We start from the raw sequence: 22507 nt of genomic DNA on the forward strand, positions 1-22507 counted from the left end.
TGCAATTATCTATATATTGATTATTATATACTTGCATATAATTGTCTCTTGCATTCACTTATTTAAATTTGCAAAAAGAGACCATCACCCTATTCACCCTCCCTCTAGGGTGATTACCATAGGTTGAATTAACTTCAAATTCCTAACAAATTTGATAAGATAAATTATTAATATAATTTATTTTATAATTTTAATTATTTAAATAAATTAATTTCAATAACAGAAAGTTTTCACCACAAGTAATAAAATTTTAGAAATTAAATTTCAAATATATTTTTTTATATAAATGGATTTAATTTTTTTTATGGAAAAGTTAATAACACATGTTTCAATAAAAATAGTTTTTAATTTTTAAAATGAATGAATATAAATATATTAAAGGAATTTAAGATAAATTTTTAATTTTTTTTATAAATATTATATTTGACTATACCTACTTTAATTACACTTATAAAATAATTTTAATACGGTGTATTCTTATTTATTTTATTAAATTTAAAATTTTTTTTAAGTATTTTTATGAATTTTAATTTTAAAAATTTTTCTAAGTATTTTTATGAATTTTAAACAATTTTTGTCTCATATTTTTATTTAAGTATTTTTATAAATTTTGAATAATTTTCATTTCATCGATATTTTTATCAAAATATCTATCGATATTTATGATATATCATAATTCATTGTTTATTGAAATTCTTTTTTAAGATTTTTTTTTTTAATCCACCTCTAAGCTTTTATTTTTATTTATTTTTTCTCTCTTTTTTTTTTTCTTTTTGTTTGGTAACCGGAGTAACCAGAACCATCTTAGGAACTAGCTCTCAACAGCCAACTGGCGCCAACGATCGGAGCGACTCTCTGTTCCTCTCTGCAACCTTCTCTGTGTGTGGGAAATGCGAACCAGAAATCAGTGCAAGCAGGAAAACCACTCGTCCGGTAAAAACCTAACCATACGCATCGTTCTTCCTGCTTTGTGTTTGGTTGCTCGGAAACTTAGAAAGAAAAGAAAAGAAACTTAACCTAAAAGGGTATTAAAAACGGAGCAACTTGATTAAATCGATTTATTTGCTCCGAGGCGGGTCAATTCATGTTATCTTGACTCATTATCTCTGTTTTTTTTTTTTTTTTTGCAATGGGTTTGTTTTGCTATCATTCATGGGTGGTTTTCGGCAGATAACAGCGATGCAGCGAAGGCTCTAAATGATGAAAGTGGTTTGTTTTGATGCCTCAATGTTTGTTCTTGCTTTAGTTCGCTCATGTCGTTCTCAGTTATGAATTTAATTAACAATCGATTTCAGTCACTCTTGCTGAAATATCTCGGGAGGCTGTAGGGAAACTTCTAAGACGAGCCAACCCTCGCCGCTCATCAGGGATTAGGAAACTAGATAGCTGCTCCCAACAATGTGAATCTACTGGCTTGGTTAGTCCCGTCAACCTTATCTTCCTTGTTTATATATACTATTAAGGATCCTGCTCGATATTGTACTCAGGCTAAGCTTTGTCCAATAAGTTTACATGTTAAACTGAATTTTCATTCTCTAGATTTTGATTTTTGAGTTATCCCAATTGGAGCCATCAAAAGAAAGGTTAAATGTTCCTTTTCCCAAGTTTGTTATTTTTATTTTGTTTTGTTTCCTTTTCCCAACCGAAGATTGGGTCAAAAAGAAGTGAGATACTAGATACAGGTGGAAGGGTCACATGGAATGCTTTAGATAGTGAAGGTTGTGGCAGAAGTGCAATAGGACGAAGCACGTTGGAAAAGGAAGTTGATGAGAAAAGTTCTCAGGACACATATTTAAACAGTGGAGAAGACATAAATGAATCAGATTGGGAAGAGGGGTCAATTCCCACTCTGGATTCTGTTGATAATCATCAAAATGCTGGGATTAAGGAGGTGACTGTTGAGCTTAGCGGGTTACTGGATTCATCTCAACAGAAGCCTATTCGTCGAGCTTCTGCTGAAGATAAGGTAAACTATGTATCTTTAAGTAATGATGTATTCATAATATGTTTGACTGTGACTTTTGCCCTCGTGCCCAAATGGTTCAAAAGTCTCATTTTTCCCTCAGGAATTGGCTGAGCTTGTTCATAAGGTTCATTTGCTTTGTTTACTTGCACGGGGAAGGTTAATCGATAGTGCTTGCAATGATCCTCTTGTTCAGGTTATTTCTAGTATCACTTCATTTTGTACCATGATGAAATGCTCTCTTTATGTATGTTTCCTTATTATTTCTCTCATCTTGTTGCTTTGAAGACTTGTGATGATACTTTTTCATGGATCTATAATGACTATGTGGCAATGATGCTCTTAGTCTTTCATCCATTTGCATCACCTTCTATGTCTGTTGGACATTGACACATCTCTCATATTCTAGTTCTTAGAGGTTGCCATGTTAGCCACAATACTTGGTTGGATGTTACAACCTAGGCTATGTTTGTCTATGTGATTATAAAATCCCACAATGGGAATGCATGTTTGTTCGGTACAGTGCTAGCTAGTAAAGCAAATTTTTGGATTTTAGCAGTTGACATAAAGTGTAGAAGGCACTACACCTCTTGATATTCTCTCAAATTATGCCCTAGGTTTACTATGTCTTTTTTGTGCACCTCTTACTGTTTCCTACCACACTTTATGATTCCCCATTGGGCCCACTCAAGGAATCAACTACCTTTTTTGGTCCTCCACTTTGATTTATGTAACTCTCTCCTTTGTATGGAGCTAGTGTCATAGTCTTATCCTCATAATGAAAATCTTAATCCTACATTTACATGAAAAGACACCTCCACCGATCTGGGTGAGGGCATTTTAAGTTGGTGTAGATGAAATAATAGGTCATTACGGGAATGCAACATTACTAAATACAACTTGATTGCCACTAGAAGAATGATATATTTGTTGGAATATTTGGATTACTCAATTCAAAGCCTTGGATGTTGGGGTGTATGCAAGACTATCCTAGGGATTTCTAGATCTACGCAATGAAAACATTCACAAATTTGAACCTTAGATCTAGGTGCTTAAAAAAAAATACATGTGATCTGGAGTTCCCAAATCAATTCCAATCGGTGAAGAGGGCGGTACAGATCTCGAATAACTCATGATTTTCTGCCCAATGGCCTTCTCCTAGACCTTGACATGTGAGGATGGTGGAATCCTCTTTATGGGGATGGAGGCTGTGGTTCCTCTTTCTGAAAAATTGAATTGAAAAAATTGTAAGCCCTAAACCCTTAAGGGTTTTATTTAGGCTTACCTGTGGGCTTAAGTAATTTCAACTCATCTTGGGTTTGGGCCACTTAATCTAGCCCATTAGGTCCTAATTAATTGATTAATTAACCCTATTGAGTTCCAATTAATTAATTAGCTTTTTATATAGGCTTATGTGTGGGCTTAAGTGATTTCAACTCATCTTGGGTTTGGGTCACTTAATATAGCCTATTAGGTCCTAATTAATTAATTAATTAATTAACCCTATTGAGTTCCAATTAATTAATTAGCTTTTTATATAGGCTTACCTATGGGCTTAAGTGATTTCAACTCATCTTGGGTTTGGGCTACTTAATCTAGCCTATTAGGGCTTAATTAATTAATTAATTAACCCTATTGAGTCTCAATTAATTAATTAGCTCAATCCATAAAGACTATTTATAAGCTCTTGTGTAACCATGCTTATTTACCAAGATGCCTTTATGTACACATATGAATAAAAAACAAATATGTCCCTCAAATAATTTAACACTAATGAGTATGAGCTTGAGCAGGAAACAATCGGACCTAGAGGGAAGTATTGGCTTCCTCAGAATCCAATTCTAAAGTTGACTTAATATCCCATTACAGAGAGTCTACTACACTCTAATATCTTATGATATTAGATTAAGATAGAAAACTCAGGTCCGTGACCTATTAACGACTACATGCAAACTACCCATGAATTAGTGTCTGTAATTTAACGAGGTGAACACTATCAACCTCTTAAGATTACCTTTATAATCCCTGGGTCTCAAATCTTTCTATTATGTAATCAATTGACACTCTAGCTTACTAAGAGCATGTATCAATTTGCATTAAAGGAAATACTATGACCATAGATTTCATGATCACAAATCTTTAGGATCACCCAAGGGGACACACTGTCTTAAACTCATGAGATATCATAGGTCCTATCTTGAAAATATTTATTATCACTTGCCTTAATCAATAATGACCCAATTCATAGGGAATATATGACCATCTTAGGGTCTTATCCATAGGTTAAAACCACTAAAGACCTTAACACTAATTCAATATTCTCTCAAGGTTGAAAGTTTAAGCAACACAATAACTTGGTCAAGTTATGATTACTCGATGACCAATGTCATGACTTACTGTAGGTCCTATTTAATATGTAACCATATACATTACTGCACTCATAATGAGAAACTCATCCCGATGACTAAGACAAGTCATCCCTTCGATTAGGAGGTAGTGCATTATAACCTTAAATAGATTGCCTAAGTATATGAATCAATTATGAATGAGTCATCAACTTGCTAGGAACCTATGACTTGGATCTTTGGTGCAACTCTTAATGCACCCAAGTCATGTACAATGCAAGTAGCTTGATTACATTGTTGGTCCACATTTAATAACTTAAGCTTTTAGGTTAAATTGGTAGTTTAACATGGTATTTGAGCCTAGATTTTCAGTAAGCCATAATTCATATCCCACAAGTGTTTATTTCCCTCAGTTATTTAGCCCACATGCAAGCCAAAGCAGGCTGTTTGTGAGGTGGGGTGTTAGAATTTAGTCCAAGTAAGTTGACTTGATATACATTGTTGACATTACGTAACTTAAGCATTTGGATCAAATTCATAGCTTAACATCTCTTATTTACCTTGACTTTTTGAAAGGTTATGTTCCAGAATTAGAAAATTAAAAATCCGTGTTTGGCTATCTTAGTTTGAACATTCATATTCTTTGCTTATCTGGTTTTTCTTGTTTTATTTCATCTTCTTTCTTGTCATTGATATGGAAGGAAATGAGCATGATTCATTCAATTTGAAGAATTTTGACATCAATTTCAGGCTTCCTTACTTTCGCTTCTACCAGCAGACCTGCTGAAAATATCAGAAATTCCAAGGCTGACTGCAAATGCTTTCACCCTGCTTGTTCGTTGGGTATGGATTTATTCTCATTTTCTTGCATAGAAACCCGTTGTATGTCTCATAGTTTCATGACATATTGCATGCTCTATCTTATTTGATGGTATTACGTAAAACTTTCAGTTTCATGATAACTTCCGTGTCAGAAGCCCAAGCAGTGTAGAGAGACCGCTTCATTCATCATTGGCCTTTGCTCTTGAGGCTCATGAAGGCACTCCAGAGGAGGTAGCTTCTCCAGATCCTGTTTCTAAATTTGTTAGAAGATTGAATGAGACTTTTTTTTTCCTTGGGAGGATTTCTCATCCTTTTTTTGTCCTTGCTTTTCCTTTTGCTAATGAATTCTTTCTGCTCCTTATCTTAGAAAATCCTTTACCAAAGCAAAAAGTAAATAAATAAATAATATAAACAAAAGAAAAATCTCTAAATTGTTGTACTCCTAACAATTACAGAGGATGAAATCTGCTCTTCAATAAATGGAAGGGTTATTACCTTGTGGATCTTCTGTAGCTGTGGGCTGCTTCTTTGCATGGAGATCCAAGTTAGGTAACTAGGATGCAGTGGATGTAAGAGGGAAGCCTATTCTGGTGTGTTAGGGGGCTTCTTACCTCTTGAGTTATTATCCAGTCTTGTGAGAGGTTTTACTTGTTTATTTAATTAATTATTTTTTATGGGATCTGATTCCTTCAGTGTTGCTTCTTTTCCTCCTTCCATATTTTTGTATCTCTTGGAAGGATCTCTCTTCTTTCTCTGTGCTTTTCCATCTCTATTAGTAAACTTTTGTTTTCTATAAAAGAAAAATAAAAATGAAATATAATGTAACAGGCTGGGTGCCCATAACTTTATCTTTGAAGTTGGGCCCCCGTGGTTTTCATATCTGTTGACCCATCTTAGTATGTGGATAAAACTTGCAAGTTTCAGCATGCGTTTCCAAAGTGAGAAGATTAGCAGGAAGGTAGAGAAGAAAATATAAAGAGAAGGGAAATGAAGAAGAGCAAAAAATTGTGAAGCTTGCCTAGTTTCACATGGGTTGGAACCTTGGGTTCTGTTGAGGGCTTGCTTTTCTGCTTGGGAAGCTGCATGAGTAAGGATCTTGATGTTGGACCAACTCAAAAAGAGGGATGAAAGTTGCTGAATAGATGCTGTGTAAGGGAGAATTAATCACATCTTGCTTCTTTGTACGAAAGCAGTGATCTTGTGGTGGTTGTTTTACGTCCTATTTGGCATAAAGTGGGTGATGCATTCCTTGGTAAGAAGTGCCATTTTGAGGTTGCATGGATCCTTTGTTGGAAAGAAGAGGAAGCAAGCTTTGAGAGAAATTTGTAGTTTGAAAGGTGTGAGATAGTAAGGAGAGGTTACTTGGAAGGAAATTAGTCAACTACTAGAGCTATGGGTTGTTTTTTGTATATTCTCATATGGTACTTTATTATTGTATAGATTTACATAGTACTTCAGATGCTTTAGCATACTTTTTGATTACTTTGTTGTATTTTGGGGGGATTCCTCATCCTTCTTTTGTATTTCTTTATCCTTAATTTAATACATCTAATTGTTTATGATAAAATAAAAAAGCTTGGAGACAAAATTCTTTGTGCTTGCTTAGGACCATTTGGAAGGAGAGGAATAGGAAAACATCTGAAAATACTAAAAAAACAGATCAAGCAATCAAACAATCCCTTATGTATAATTTCTTTGGAGTGGGTTAAAGTGTACATAGGAGATTCTATAATGTCTGTGGTGGATATAATTGATTGGCTGAGCTCTAAATAGAGAGAGGGAGTTGTTCTTGTGTCTCTCACCTCTTTGTTTGGTTTCTTGGTGCTTTTGTATACGCTACATCTTCTTTTGCATGCGCTATTGTTAGGCACTTCTAATATTTTTTATCTTTGCCTATCAGAAAAGAAAAAGAAGCTTTTGTATTATTCTCACTATGTTTATTCTCATTGTGATCCCAATTTAGATTTCGTTTCTCAATACTAGCAGATTTTACCTTCAAGGTCTAAAATTGTTAGAGGAGAGTATACCCGAACTAAATCGAGTCCCAAACTTTCTCACTTTGCATCCTAAGGAGAACTTTCATTTTAAGTTTCTAGTGAGTATAATTGTTTCCTCTGAAAGCAAGTGGATGTGCTATAGATGTGCCTTCTTGTTGAGATTCCATTTTAAGACATAATTTGGATTAATTTTAAAATTAGATTTGAAAATCAGTTTTGAGAAATAAAGCTACTCTAATTTCAAATTGAAAAACCTTGTATTATCTCTTGTGATAAACCTTACTAAGATCTCCAATGCAAAATTAGTTTATATGCCCATTAACCTGGGACAGAGCAACTTTAATTACACCAATTCAGGTCTTAACACAGCTAGCAAATCCACTATAGTCTAAGATTGAATTGTATCAATCATCTTACCAAATCTGAGTCTGGAGATCATCACTGATAATCACACTCCTTGTGTTGTATCTCTCTGTAACTGATCTTGATGGAAGGATATTTGATGTCTTAACAAACCCATCTGAAATCACACAAACCTGAACTGGTATCTCTCCAATATAGAAGCGTCTCACTTTGGATTCTGAGCTGATCTCACATTAACCAATCCTCCTCTGAATTATTTCCGGTAGCCAATTCTGATATCTCTTTGAAATTCCTTAAAATGATGGGAAGAAGCACCAGCCTTTAACCTTTTAAAATAAGGAAGAAAACATAGCAGAAACGCTTTTCTGGTTTTAAGTACACTAGTAGTGAACTCCTATGTTCTGTAGTGGTGAACTGGACTCCAGAGAGATGCTTAAAAAATCAACCTTCTGTTGCAGGGTTGGTTGGTAGTGGACTATGCTGCAGACAATCTACTCTCTTTGCCAATATTGCTGATAGCGCGCCCCACTCTAGAGGCTTTATTCCTATTTTTAAGTTGGCTGGTTGTGAATTGTCATTTTGGCTAGTGGTGAAGGTTCACCTAGAGTTCAATTTTGACACTTTTCACGACGTTTGACCTATAGATCAAGACACTTGGACTACCTTGGGGCTTTTTAAAGGCTCTCTCTAAAGTCTCTAAAATGGTGAACCAAAGCAATCTGGTATTGTTTTAAGTCTTGGGACAAAACCAACTCTTAATTTTGGCTTTGTTATCAATGTGATGAACTTGTGTTTTGACCGATCATCGAGAGTTTGGTCTTCATGTGATGATATAATCATATGATTGATCTTGAGGAGTCATAATGATGAAACATTATGCTAAAAGCTTACATTGTAAATGAATGTTGTTATCATGAAATTGCCGACAGATGATATTGAAAGCTAAAAGCTAGAATTAGGATTTTGAATAATTCATCTACACTGATTTCATTGATTTACAACCTATTTATACAAGTACAGTGAAGGAAAAAAGGAAATATGCTAAGGAAATAACAACAAATAAAGGAGATAGAGTGGGGCGCGCTATCATAATTGAACATTCATTTTTCCCCCATTCCACCATATGATCTTTCATCAAATCTTTTGTGAGAGCCAATTCTTTTTTAAGGTTAGTAACTCTTACCTCATGAAAAGTTGGTCCCTTCATACCCACACCATATTGGCCAATAGCCTCAATCATTGGTTGGAAACTCGGATATGTGACTGCATTAAATGGAATAGCAGCCTCATACATCCATCCATCTTGTGATAAGCATACAAGCTCTTTCTCTTGCTTCCTTTTTGTAGGCATCATTGATGGTAGTTTGATTCATCTTTCCACTCTTTCGATTTTGAACAACCATCTCTGTATTAGGAGTGAAAAAATGATCCATAGGACCTTTTTGTCTTGTTTTTTTTTGAATAAAATGTCCTACCACCACTTCCTCCTCGGTTACTACCTCCACTAGAAATGTTGGTGACATTCATTCTACTATTAATCTCCTCACCAAAATCTTCATCTTCCAAACCAAACAAATCTTCATTAACATCTTCGCTCCCCATATTCATTTGCTCTTTTTGATTTTTCTTGGAACTCATATACTCTTCCATTTCTTCTCTAACATGTTCCGGACATTTTCTACACTTTTTAGCATTTCTATATCCACCAACAAGATGTTGTTTGTGTCTATATATGCCTCCTTTGGTTACTTTATCACAAAAAATGCATATGATGGTGTTCAAATCTTTTTCATTAACCAAACGACCATATTTCCACCCGGGATCTCTTCTTCCACTTGCACTAGAGTCCACTTGAGTTTCACTCTTATTATCCATCTTGCAAACAAATTATCTATATTCTACAATAAAATAATTATAATTAAATTAAGAAAAAAAATTGAAAAAAAAATGCATATCACATTATCACATTAACAACAAACATGCTTATGAGTGTTTTTTGTTTATTTATTTTTATTTTGTAAAATTTTCATGTCAAAAACTCAAAATATAATATTTATATTTAAAAAAAAAAATTACCAATGAGAGTTATGAGATAAGAATGGTAAATAATGCAGAAAAGTGAAGAAAAAAGAAAAATACCGAGGTCCGGAAGGTACGTGACTATTTTCCCTTTATTTTTCTCCTATTTTCCCCCTATTTTTCTTCTTCTTCTTCTTCTTCACTTCTCCAGCACGGAAGAGGCTAGGGCATGAATGGGAGTGGTCTCGGGTTGAGAAAGACCAGCAAAAGGGGGCTGGAAGGGAGGAATAGGCCAAAACGGCGTCGTTTTGGTCTGATTTTTTTTAAAAGGAATAGGCTCCAAAACGACGTTGTTTTGGACCCACTAAATAAAAAAAAAATTTAGGACTCTCTGCAACTCGACGGCAAGAGGTGCGTACTTGGTCGGACCGTCGGAGGCGACTTAGGCGACTTTGGCGACCGCCTCGCGCCTTGCCGGAGGCGAGCGCCTTGCGTGCCTAAGCAGCGCCTTCGTGAAGGGGCGTCGCCTCCCTTCAAGTGAGGCGCCGGAGGGTGGCGTCGCGCTGCCCCGAGCCTAGGCGCGCCTTTCACAACGATGTCCTTGACCATAAAAAAATCCCTTTGCAACCTCTCAATTTTTGCATTCTATTTCACTTTGGGAGTTATGTAATAAAGTCCTGTCTCCTCAACATTGCCAATCTTCTTCCCCGTAATCAGGTCTTGAAAAACACAATGAGTTGGATAAAACTTTACACAACAATTGAGGGATTTTGTGATTTTACTGACTAACAAAAGATTACAAGCAATTTTTGGAACATGAAGAACTAAATTAAGAAATTGATGGAGAACCTGAAATGGAACCTTCTCTACTAATAGGAATAAATGAACCATTAACAAAAAAACCTTACCATCATTTGAGTATAGACTATAAGAAAAGAAATACTTTGACTCATTCATCATATGATTAGAGGCCCTTGAATCAATGATCCAGGGATTAGACGAAATATTTTTAGATGCATGTAATGCATAATCAATATTAGTTGACTTGGCAAAATAAGAGGAAATGGAGATCCAGATTGGCCTAACATCTTGTACAATAGCTCTAGTTGATCCTTATTGAAGGGACTTTTATCTGATGATTGAGAGGTTGTTTTAGGTTCAAGATCATTTGCAAAGATCCCTTGGAAAGCTTTCTTGAAGGGTGTCTTGCTCCCTTTATCACCAAGAGATAATTTCCCATTCAACTTCCAGCAAGTCTCTCTTGTATGCCTTGGTTTTTGGCAGTAATCACACCAACAAGTATCCTTCTCTCCAAATTTCTTTTGTTACTAAGATTTAGAGAGATTAGAATGATTTGGGAGCCTCCATCTTGTTCAGTCTTCAAAGCTGAGACTTCTTGGGAGATTGTACCTATCATAATACTCCTTCGACCTTCCTCGGTATTCACATAAGAAAACACATCACTAAGACAAGGAATAGGTTCTTTTCCAAGGAGTCTGCCCCTTACCTCATCAAATTCTAGTTTTAGGCCAACCAAAAAATCAAACACTCTTGTCACATTCCTAAATTTCTGCCAAGGTTGCTGCATCTTCGGGAGCTACCATTTCAAAATGTTGAAGGAGATCTAGTTCCTGCCACAATTTTTTGTATTAGACTGTCATAGAGTGATTGCTTTGTTTTGTATTATGAATAGTCGTCTTCAAGTCATAGTTGCCGGCAACATTTCCCTTCTTTGAATAGATTTGAGACACAACATCCCACATCCACACATTCTTAGCTGTTGAGAGATAAAGAGAGGGTTTCCCAATCTCTGGTTGCATAGAGTTCAACAACCATGGCATGACCATTGAATTTTCTACATCCCATATCTTGAATTTAGGATCCAAGTCTTTAGGCTCTTTGACAGTTCCAAGCACATATTTCATCTTCCCTCTACTTCTCAGGAAAAGCATGGTAGATTGGGACCATGAGAAAAAATTCTCTCCATTTAATTTTCCTGTTGTAATTTGAAGTGTGGGATTTTTTAAAACTGGTAGCAATTTTGGGTGGATTTGAATAGGAACTAGACCTGGAGTTATTTGAGATCTTTGACATTCTCAATGAAAGGAAAAACAAATTGGCAATAAAAATCAGAAAAAACTTCAATAGAAAAATGGCAATGGAGGCCGAGAAGAATAAGAGTTTGCCAAATTTTTTTTTTGGCTCTGATTCCATGAAAGCTAAAAGCTAGAATGATTCATTCACACCAAGTCCATTGATTTACAACCTATTTATACAAGCTGTACAGCGAAGGAAAAAAGGAAATATGTTAAGGAAATAATAAAAAATAAAGGAAATAGGCTAAGGAATTAAAAACAAATTTCTACAATTGCTCTAACTTTCCCATCTTATAAATATACAAATCTGAATTGATTTTCTATTCAATCCGATGATTTTAGTCCATAATTAAATCAGAATAAAGTCAAAAGAAATATTCTCTACTTTCCAACAAACATTCACATTTACAACAATTAACCTTTCAATTGCCTCAACTTCTAGTTATTCCAAATGGTTGTACCCTACTTAAGGTGTGTGTGCACGTAATATGGCTATGCACAACAAAATGTTGCACTTTATGCAAGTTGTTATGTGCAATTCATGTGTCCACTCAAGTAATGACGTGGATGTTCAATCCTAATGAACACACAAAGAATTGAATTTGCAATGTTTTCGTAATTAGATCGGTTATTGAATCGAAAAAGTTACCAGGTCATAGTTTAATGGTCTGTTGAATATAATGAATTTATAGTGTACAATATTTCCTTTTTAATAGAGGTCACATGTATGGTAGTTAGGACTCCTAGCCTTGTATATATATATTTTCTCAATTGTAAGTAGACACAATGAATGAGAATCAAGGTTTTCTTCTCTCTCTCTCTCTCTTAACATGGTATCAGAGCCAAGGGAGAAAACCTAATTCTTTCCAGTTTCCCCGTGTCATCAATTCCGGGAAACCTTTCTGTGATCGTGTTTCATTCCGGTCACCTTCCCCAGACCCCAAAGCTTTTCGGTCGGTCGAATCGTCATCAGAAAACGCTTTCCGGTCGGTCGAATCGTCGTCAGAAAACATTCACCGCCGGCGACTTTTCCTGCGAACTTTTCCGGCGACGTCTTTTTCCCACACCGCAAGCAGCACTTGGAGGAGATCTCCAATTTTTCCCAAAGCACCGGAGCCAGAAAACCACCCACGCGCCGTCCACGTGCGTTTTTCCGGCCGGCGACTGCATCTCACGCGCCCGCACGTGAGGGCGCGTGAGCCACTTTCCGGCGACACGCTTCCTCCTCCAGCCTCGCCTGACGCCGACTAGCCACTCTTCATACCCGTTTCTGCCATCCGAGCCCTGCACGTGCCTCTTTTGGGGTTCTTTTGCCTCCGCCGGCCCTCCGAACAGTTTTTCCGACGTCCTCCGGCTATTTTTTTCTCAACCCCAATCCCTGCACGTGCCTTGGGAAGTGTTCTTCTACCTTTCCGGTGGTGCCACAGTTGTTTTTCTTTTCCATTTGGTCTCTCACACAGGCGATTCTTCGGTTTTTCCTTCTTCAGCCGCATCTGTAGCCGTATTAGGGCTCTCTTTGATCCAAATATACTTCATTCTCCAAATAAGTGGATATGGCTACTAAAACTTCCATTTTTTCCTCTGTCATATCTGGATCTCCTATGATTACTTCGGAGAAATTGGTTGGCAGTGAAAATTATCTTTCTTGGTCTGCCTCTGTTGAACTTTGGTTTATGGGACAAGGATATGAGGATCACTTGGTTACATAGGAGGCAGATATCCCTAAGGTTAAGCGCGTACAGTGGAGAAAGATAGATGCCCAGTTATGTAGTGTATTATGGCAATCCGTTGATCCCAAGATCCTTCTTCATCTTCGGGCCTACAAAATTTGTTTTAAATTTTGGACTCAGGCCAAAGGATTATACACGAATGATATCTAGAGTCTTTATAAGGTGGCTTCTGCTATTGTTCATATCAGCCAACAGGACTTGGATCTATCTACTTATATTGGCCAGATTGCCTCTCTTAAGGAGGAGTTCTTGACTGTGATGCCTCTTACTCCTGATGTTGGGGCTCAACAAACACAACTTGATAAGTTCTTCATGGTCCTTACTCTTATTGGCCTCCGTCCGGATCTTGAGCCTGTCCGCGATCAAATTCTTGGTAGTTCATCAGTTTCGTCCTTGGATGATGTGTTTGCTCGCCTCCTTCGTATCTCGTCCACTCAAACTTTGCCATCTGATAGCATTTCAGATTCTTCTGTGTTAGTTTCTCAAACTACCTCTCGAGGAGGACGCAGTGGTAACCGAGGTAGAGGCCAACGTCCTCATTGCACCTATTGCAATAAACTTAGCCACACTCGCGATCGTTGCTATCAGTTACATGGACGGCTTCCTCGCACTGCCCATGTGGCCCAGTCCTCTGATTCTCAGCTGCCTCAGCCTCCGAGCTCCTCCGCATCTCAGGCATCTTAGGCTTCTGTTGCCTCTGTTGCCCAACCTGGTAATGCTTCTGTCTGCCTTACCCACATATCTTCTCTTGGACCTTGGATTCTAGATTCTGGAGCTTCTGATCACCTATCTGGTAATAAGGATATTTTCTTCTCTATTACTCCTACCTCTGATTTACCTACTGTTACCTTAGCTAATTGTTCTCAAACTGTAGCTAAAGGTATTGGTTTGACCCTTCCTCTGCCTTTTCTACCTCTCACTTTTGTCCTTTATACTCCCGAATGTCCTTTTAATCTTATTTCCATCAGCAAAATGACTCGTACTCTTAATTGCTCTATTACCTTTTCTGATAATTTTGTGACCTTGCAGGACCGGAGTACGAGAAAGACGATTGGCATAGGACGTGAGTCTCAAGGCCTCTATCACCTCACCTCGGATTCATCTCCTACAGTTTGCATTTCCATTGATGCTCCTCTCCTCATTCACAGTCGTTTGGACCACCCTAGTCTCTCAAAGTTCCAGAAGATGGTCCCTCGTTTTTCCACTTTGTCGTCGCTTTCGTGTGAGTCATGTCAGCTTGGGAAACATACTCGTGTCTCGTTCCCAAAGCGTTTGAATAATCGGGCAAAGTCTCCTTTTGAGCTTGTCCACACTGATGTTTGGGGTCCTTGTCAGACTGCGTCTACTTTAGGATTTTAGTATTTTGTCACTTTCATTGATGACTATTCTCGATGTACTTGGTTATTTTTAATGAAAAATCGAGCTGAGTTATTCTCTATTTTCCAGAAATTTTATGTTGAAATCCAGACCCAGTTCAATATTTCTATTCGTGTGTTACGCAGTGATAATGCTAGGGAATATTTTTCAGCTCCATTTACTTCATTTATGTCTCATAATGGGATTCTTCATCAGTTTTCTTGTGCTCATACTCCTCAACAAAATGGGGGTAGCTGAACGCAAGAATCGACATCTTGTTGAGACAACTCATACTATCCTCCTCCATAGTAATGTTCCTTTTCGTTTTGGGGGACGCTGTTCTTACCGCTTGTTATTTAATTAATCGTATGCCCTCCTCTGTTTTACATGATCAGATTCCTCATTTCCTTCTCTTCCCTAACCAACCACTTTATTTCCTTCCTCCTCGTGTCTTTGATTGTACTTGTTTTGTTCATATTCTCACTCCTGGACAGGACAAGCTTTCTGCCAAAGCCATGAAATGCCTCTTCTTGGGATATTCCAGACTTCAGAAGGGTTATCGCTGTTATTCCCCTGAGACTCATCGATACTTCATCTCCACTGATGTCATTTTCTTTGAAGACTCACCATTCTTTTCCATCACTTCTGAGTCTCTTCCTGTTTCTGAAGTCTTGCCCCTTCCCATTGTCTCCCCATCTGATGTTGTGCCTCCTCGACCACTTCAGGTTTATCATCGTCGCCCTCGTGTCGCTGCTCCTCTCCCTTTTGCTGAGGCACCTGCTGACTCACTTCCTATCCCTTCGGCTTCTCCTGCCCCGACTCTGCCTTCTTTTGATGATTTACCCATTGCTATTCGGAAAGGTACTCGCTCTACTCGTAATCCTCATCCTATTTACAATTTTTTGAGTTATCATCAATTATCTTCACCCTATTCTGCTTTTGTTTCTGCTATATCCTCTGTTTCTCTTCCAAAGAGCACCCATGAAGCTCTTTCCCATCCAAGCTGGCGACAGGCAATGGTGGATGAAATGGATGCTCTGCACTCTAATGACACTTGGGATCTTGTTGTTTTACCCTCTGGTAAATCTACAGTTGCCTGTCGTTGGGTTTATGCAGTTAAGGTTGGTCCTGATGGTCAGGTTGATCGCCTTAAGGCCCGCTTAGTTGCTAAAGGCTATACTCAGGTTTATGATTCTGATTATGGTGACACATTCTCCCCTGTTGCCAAGATTGCTTCTGTCCGCTTGCTTCTCTCCATGGCTGCTATGTGTTCTTGGCCTCTTTATCAGTTGGATATTAAAAATGCCTTCCTTCATGGTGATCTTGCTGAGGAAGTTTATATGGAGCAACCTCCTGGTTTTGTTGCTCAGGGGGAGTCTGGTTTAGTGTGCAGGTTACGCCGTTCTCTATATGGCTTGAAACAATCTCCTCGAGCATGGTTTGGTCGTTTTAGTTCTATTGTTCAAGAGTTTGGCATGCTTCGCAGTACAGCAGACCATTCAGTTTTCTATCATCATAACTCCTTGGGGCAGTGTATTTATCTGGTTATTTATGTGGACGACATCGTCATTACAGGCAGTGATCAGGATGGTATTCAGAAACTAAAGCAACATCTTTTACCCACTTTCAGACCAAAGACTTGGGGAACTCAAGTATTTCTTGGGAATTGAGATAGCTCAATCCAGTTCCGGTGTGGTCCTTTCCCAAAGGAAGTATGCTTTAGACATCCTGGAAGAAACTGGTATGTTAGACTGTAAACTGATAGACACACCTATGGATCCGAATGTCAAACTTGTACTAGGACAGGGGAGCCTTTAGGAGACCCTGGGAGATATCGACGGCTCGTAGGTAAATTGAACTATCTCACCATTACTCGTCCAAACATTTCTTTTCCTGTGAGTGTTGTTAGTCAATTCCTACAGTCACCATGTGATAGCCATTGGGATGCTGTAATCCGCATTCTTCGATATATCAAAAGTACACCAGGCCAAGGTGTGTTGTACGAGAATAGAGGTCATACTCAGGTTGTTGGTTACACAGATGCAGATTGGGCTGACTCACCCACAGATAGACGTTCCACTTCAGGGTACTGTGTTTTTATTGGAGGTAATCTAATATCTTGGAAGAGTAAGAAACAAGATGTAGTGGCCAGATCTAGTGCTGAAGTTGAGTATCGAGCTATGGCTTTGGCAACATGTGAACTCATATGGTTGAGACATCTTCTTCGAGAGTTGAGATTTGGAAAGGATGAACAGATGAAACTCATCTGTGATAACCAGGCCGCATTACATATTGCATCCAATCCAGTCTTTCATGAAAGGACCAAACATATTGAAGTTGACTGTCACTTCATTAGAGAGAAGATCGCATTAGGATGTGTTGCTACAAGTTTTGTTAATTCAAATGATCAACTAGCAGACATCTTCACTAAATCTCTCAGAGGTCCTAGGATTAAATACATTTGTAACAAGCTGTGTATTAATCAAGTTTTGTTAATTCAAATGATCAACTACTTACTACCTCTTCCCTTTTAGGGAGGGCTTGTTACAGCTTGTTTGAATTTTATTAAAAGAAAAGCCTGCCCACTTTAATATATATATATATATATATATAAATATATAAAATAGAGTCAACTCATGGGCTCACTCACTTTAAAGAGCTGGCAAAAAGCAGAAGTTTGAAATGAAAATTGGCACTTTGAAAAGTGGGGTGGGGTGACCTTTTAAAAAGTGGGCTGCACAAGGTTACAACAAAAAAAAAAAAAAGAAAAAAAAAAGAAAGGAAAAGAAGGAATCTCTGGTCCAGTCTGGCGGTTCAATTCTGGTTTAAAGGTAAAATGGTTGAAAATGCGAATTGAACTGGGCATGTGATTGGTATGAGGTTTAACTGGTCCAATTAGCCGGTTCGATCCGATTTTAAGTGGATGAGTATAAAAATTGCAGTTTAAATTGTGATAACTAATTTAAAGTGGAAAGTGCATTTAAAAAGTAAAAATTTGTAAAATGGCTGTGGTAAAAGATCTAAGCTGCTTCACTTCAAATGACTTTCTGATTTCTTTTGCCCAGGTTTGCCCATGCTAATGGTTGGATGAAATTTTAACATGAGGCTTTACAAAATGGTTGTGGCATTTCTTTGATCAATGTTTTTGTCATTCACTCCCTTGGATATTGGATTGGATTTCCATAATACAATTTTTGTTTGAACACAATAATGTTGCAGTTAGGGTGGTTTGTGTTGATGGGAGAACATAACTATGTAGATATACATATTTCTGCATAATGTTCTGAGTAAAAGTTACAAGACCATTTTTCCTGCAGGTTGCTGCATTGTCTGTTGCACTGTTCAGAGCTTTGAATCTTACCACTCGGTATGGCCTTATGATGAAACTGAGAGCAGTATTTTATTATTATTATTATTATTATTATTATTATTATTATTATTATTATTATTATTATTTTTTTTTTTTTTTTTTGAGCAGTATTTTTCAGTTTTATGATAAATACTTTTCCTTGCTTTTTTATTGAAAGTGGAGCATATTAGGTTTTTTTTTTTCCTTACAAGTTATAACTTATTTGGAGGCATGAGTACTTCTACCCTTTAGACACACCAAGTCCATTATTTTTCTCAAACAAAAAATTTAGGTTAAATGTCAAAAGTCTCCCCCCAAGTTTTCAATAATATGACCAACCTTGTGATGTGGGACAAACCTCCCAATCAAATTAGGTGGGCTAGGAATCCAATGTTTTAGTATTTAAGAAGAGAACAAGGAATGAAGTTATTTCAGTAGGGACAAGAAAATAAAAAATAAAAAATGAAATAAGTAAAGAAGAAAAGATAAGAAACCTTAGAATCTCATTAAGACCTCCTAGGAGTTGCACCTAGAAGAAAAATTGTTAAGAGTGTATGATATACATTATGAGCCCAAATCCTACAAGCTTAAACTTTTAGGAAAATTAGTAGTTCAACATGGTAGTAGAGCCTTGTTTAGTAAGAGTTTAAGTGTTTGAACCTCACCACTGCATGTTTATTTATCCAATTTATTAAGCCTATATGTAAGCTCAAAAAGGGAGGCTACAAGGGTGTTAGTGTGTATGATATACATTATGAGCCTAAATCCTACAAGTTTAAGCTTTTAGGCAAATTGGTAGTTCAACAAAAACAATAGTCTTATCATTGGAAATTGCAAGGTTTGCTGAAAAATTCATATTATTCATCGTTCATTCGGTTATTAATCCCATTTATAAGTTTTAGAAAAAAAAAAAAAAAAACTTAATAAAACTATGAAAAAAGAAACCTAACCTGTATAGGAACTTATTAGGACTCTTATTTGTTTCCTAAAACTCTCTTCCCGATAATGGAATTGAAAAGGAAATATAAACCTTCTTTTTAGAATTAGAAATTTAAAGCTTTATAAAAACTTATTATAATAAAATTTTCTAATAAAGAAGAGATTCTAGATTCTAAACTCAAGTAAAAACTTAAAAAAGAAACTTTGGATATTTCAAGAAGCATTGATTTTCCTCAGGAGCAGGATTGAACCTTTAACCAAGCTTCGCATTTGAGGGAGGCAAAAGAGTATTTTCCAACTGCTTCTCAAGTTTATCCTTTGCCATACACAGGAAATCCGCTTCTTTACTCTCTTGTTTAGGCCTTTGGAGCTATCTTGTTGCTAGCTTTTGACTCCATCAACATTGTAGTTCTCTAACTGAAACTTGGTCACAGGAACTTGAGTGAGCCTTGCACATCCTCCATCTCGTCTGGATTGTGGTGGCAAGTGGCATCCGTCTGCTTCTTTCTTAATAGCCATTTTTGACAATAGTTTGTATTAAAATAGAAACAGCAGTCTCTTGTTTTGTTGCATGCATCTTTTGAGCAAGATGCCTCTCCAGTATGCTTGGAGTGCAATTGCAGTTGTTCAAGTTTGGACCAAACCCCTGCACATATTGAAACTCCAAAATTGACCTTGAATAGGCCTTGCTACCCCATCCACGATCTTTGCCTTTTTTGAATTCAGAACACCATTGCACCAATATGATTAGCATTACCGGCGCATCATAGACAACTCCTTCCTCCTTGCTGTCAGCTTTGAATTATCTCTTAGTGAAAGTATTTGATGGTGCTTCTATTTTCAAGGGTGTTGTTCTCCTCTGGTTGCTTCTATGGTGGAATTTCCTTCATTGGATGGAGAGTCTTCTTATGATGTTGGACTCTTTCATAAAAAAACCCACAATCTTCCAAGTATAATATGACAAATTTTATTGGCAAACCATCACACCATTTAGATATCTCAAAATTATTATTAAAATTAAAAGTTACTAGACGAAGAGAACTCATTGAAATAGAGGGGTCATCTACCTATGCTATTTGATAGGGATTTGGATGATTCTCTATCTTTAGATTAACTTCTCAAAAAATGTCTTTAAAGCTATGTTGGAACTACTGCCTCTATCAATAATCATAGCAAATAGTCTCCCTTAGCAAGGAACACAAGTTTAGAAGATGCTAGTATGCCTCCAATCCTCCTCTTTGTTTGCCTTTGGTTTAGTCACCAAAATTGCATTAAAAAAATTATAGCCTTCAATTATTGTTGCACAAATTGTTCCACTCCTCAAGTGGAATGCATTTTCAAGCCAAAAGCTTCTAATACCAATATTGGTGTAGGATAACCATAGGTGTACAATAAACTAAAATGGCTAAGGCTTAAATCTTTTAGGATATAAGGAGAGGAACAAGTAGTGAAATTATGATGGTAGGGAAAAGAAAAATAAAATATAGAGAAGAAAAAATAAATAAAGAAGAAAGATAGGAAATCTTAGAGTTTGGCTAAAGCCTTATTGGAGTCTCACCTAGAAAAGAAAAGATGGAGCCTCACCATTCGAATGTTGAAAGGCTTGTAGCAAATTTATGTTATTAATCGTTCATCATTTTTTTATTAATCTCATTTTACAATAATTAGTGTTATGGATAAACTTTAGAAAACCGTAGAACTAAATAAAACCAGGAAAAAACAAACCTAGCCTATATAGTAGCTCAATAGGATTCTTATTTCTTTTTTGAACTCTTAAATTTCCCAACTTCCAAATAATGGAATTGAAAGAAAAGAGAAACTTTCTTGTTAAAGTTAGCAACTTCAAACTTATTAAAAACTTCTTGTAATAAAAAGAAATTTTGAAGAAAAAAGACTTTCTAGATTCTAAAAAGGATTCATATAGAAACTTTAGAAGACTTTGGAGACTCCTTCTCATCAACTTTCCTTTGGTTTCTGAAATTATCTCCTCCTTCCTTTGAGGATTTCATTTCAGCATGATAGTATTCAAAATTCAACTTCTAATTTGGAAAGAAGGCATGGGAAAATGTAATCTTTATTGGGAAATTATGTAATTTATGTTATGGACTTTCATTTGAATAAACAATTGTAAGGTAATTTGTTATGAATCTTACAATGAATCAATAGCTCCAAATCCCTTCCATGTTTGCAAGTCATGTGAAGTCCCACAACTTAAAATACATTGAAATATACTGTATTAGGAGTCTGGTAAAATAGTAAAATAAGTGATGAAAGAAAAAGATGAATTTTGACCTTTTGATATTTTAGTGCTTGATTTCTACATGATTAACATGTCATGCAGGCCTTATTCCTTAAGGTGTATAGGCATTGTGATTGAGCCTCAGACATGTACTTGAGCTGTTTCTCAAGGTGCAAGTTTCACAGGCCTCAGCGGAGCATCTCTAGTGATATATTGTAATGTGCACTATATTGATTTCTTATGCTTTATTTCTTGAACTTCTTCTATAGCACATGCTCTTCTTTAGGTGTATACATAGGTCCTCTCTGATCATATGTTCTTTATTCTTTATTCTTTATTCTGTTTTCTTCTGTGTAATGATATTTAGTGATTGAAAAAGGTCATATTGCACTTAGGTTCAACAAAGACTAGGTATTTTTTCTCTTAGGTCTGGATTTTTTGGTTTGGCATATATCATGTGTTGAAGCTTTATATCTATTCTCAGGTTTGTATCCATTCTGGATGTGCTCCCTTGAAACCAGGTGCTGACAAATCTGAATCAGCTATTCAAAATGCAAACAGAGCAAGTGGAGGGATATTTGATAATTCAACACTGATGGTGGCAAGAAAAAATCAGGTTTCCTCCTCTCCTGTTAAATCATCCTCATGCCATGTCAAGGGCAACGTCTGTGAACCTTCTCAAAACAATGCATGCACAAATAAGGATCTCAAATCAACAAGAAAAACTGCCCAGTCCACCGATTCTCCAATTTCTGATCAATTAAATGATGGAATGTTGGATTCGTTAGCTTGCAAGGAACAATTTGCTATCTCTGAAGACTGCATTACCGATAAACCTGAGGGGTCAAAGAGGAAAGGAGATCTTGAGTCAAGATGCAGTTGGAAATGGCTCTTTCTGCAACAGCAGTTGGGATCAATGAGATTAATGGAGGTTCAAATGTGAAAGAATTATTTAGTGAATCATCAAGTTTCTCTTCCCCTCTAAAAAGGGTGAAAAGAATCAAAATTGAAGAATCTCCAACCCCCTCCCAGGGGATCTCTACTGCAGTTGGATCTAGAAAAATAGGAGCTCCTTTGTATTGGGCAGAAGTCTTCTGCACTGGAGAGAACTTGACAGGAAAATGGGTGCATATTGATGCTATTAATGCAATTATTGATGGAGAGGAGAAAGTAGAAGCTGCAGCTGCTGCATGCAAAACATCTTTGAGATATGTAGTTGCCTTTTCTGGAAATGGGGCTAAAGACGTGACACGCAGGTTTGCATTCTCTGCATTTTTTTACTTCTGCTC

General features: G+C 36.8%; 1 protein-coding gene across 1 annotated transcript in view; it reads left to right on the forward strand.

Annotated features, from left to right (window-relative positions):
* Nucleotides 1–799: 799 nt before the first annotated feature.
* LOC117929998 (DNA repair protein RAD4) overlaps nt 800–22507 on the forward strand; it is a 50778-nt gene continuing 29070 nt past the window's right edge. The window contains 11 exon segments of the mRNA XM_034850447.1: nt 800–933; nt 1171–1209; nt 1296–1417; nt 1649–1966; nt 2067–2159; nt 5059–5151; nt 5260–5361; nt 18009–18058; nt 21703–21719; nt 21722–22084; nt 22087–22474. Coding sequence (XP_034706338.1) covers nt 891–933; nt 1171–1209; nt 1296–1417; nt 1649–1966; nt 2067–2159; nt 5059–5151; nt 5260–5361; nt 18009–18058; nt 21703–21719; nt 21722–22084; nt 22087–22474 — 1628 coding nt within the window. The 5' untranslated portion in view covers nt 800–890.

This window comes from Vitis riparia, chromosome 14 (genome assembly GCF_004353265.1).
Source record: "Vitis riparia cultivar Riparia Gloire de Montpellier isolate 1030 chromosome 14, EGFV_Vit.rip_1.0, whole genome shotgun sequence".
NCBI classification, from domain to species: Eukaryota; Viridiplantae; Streptophyta; class Magnoliopsida; order Vitales; family Vitaceae; genus Vitis; species Vitis riparia.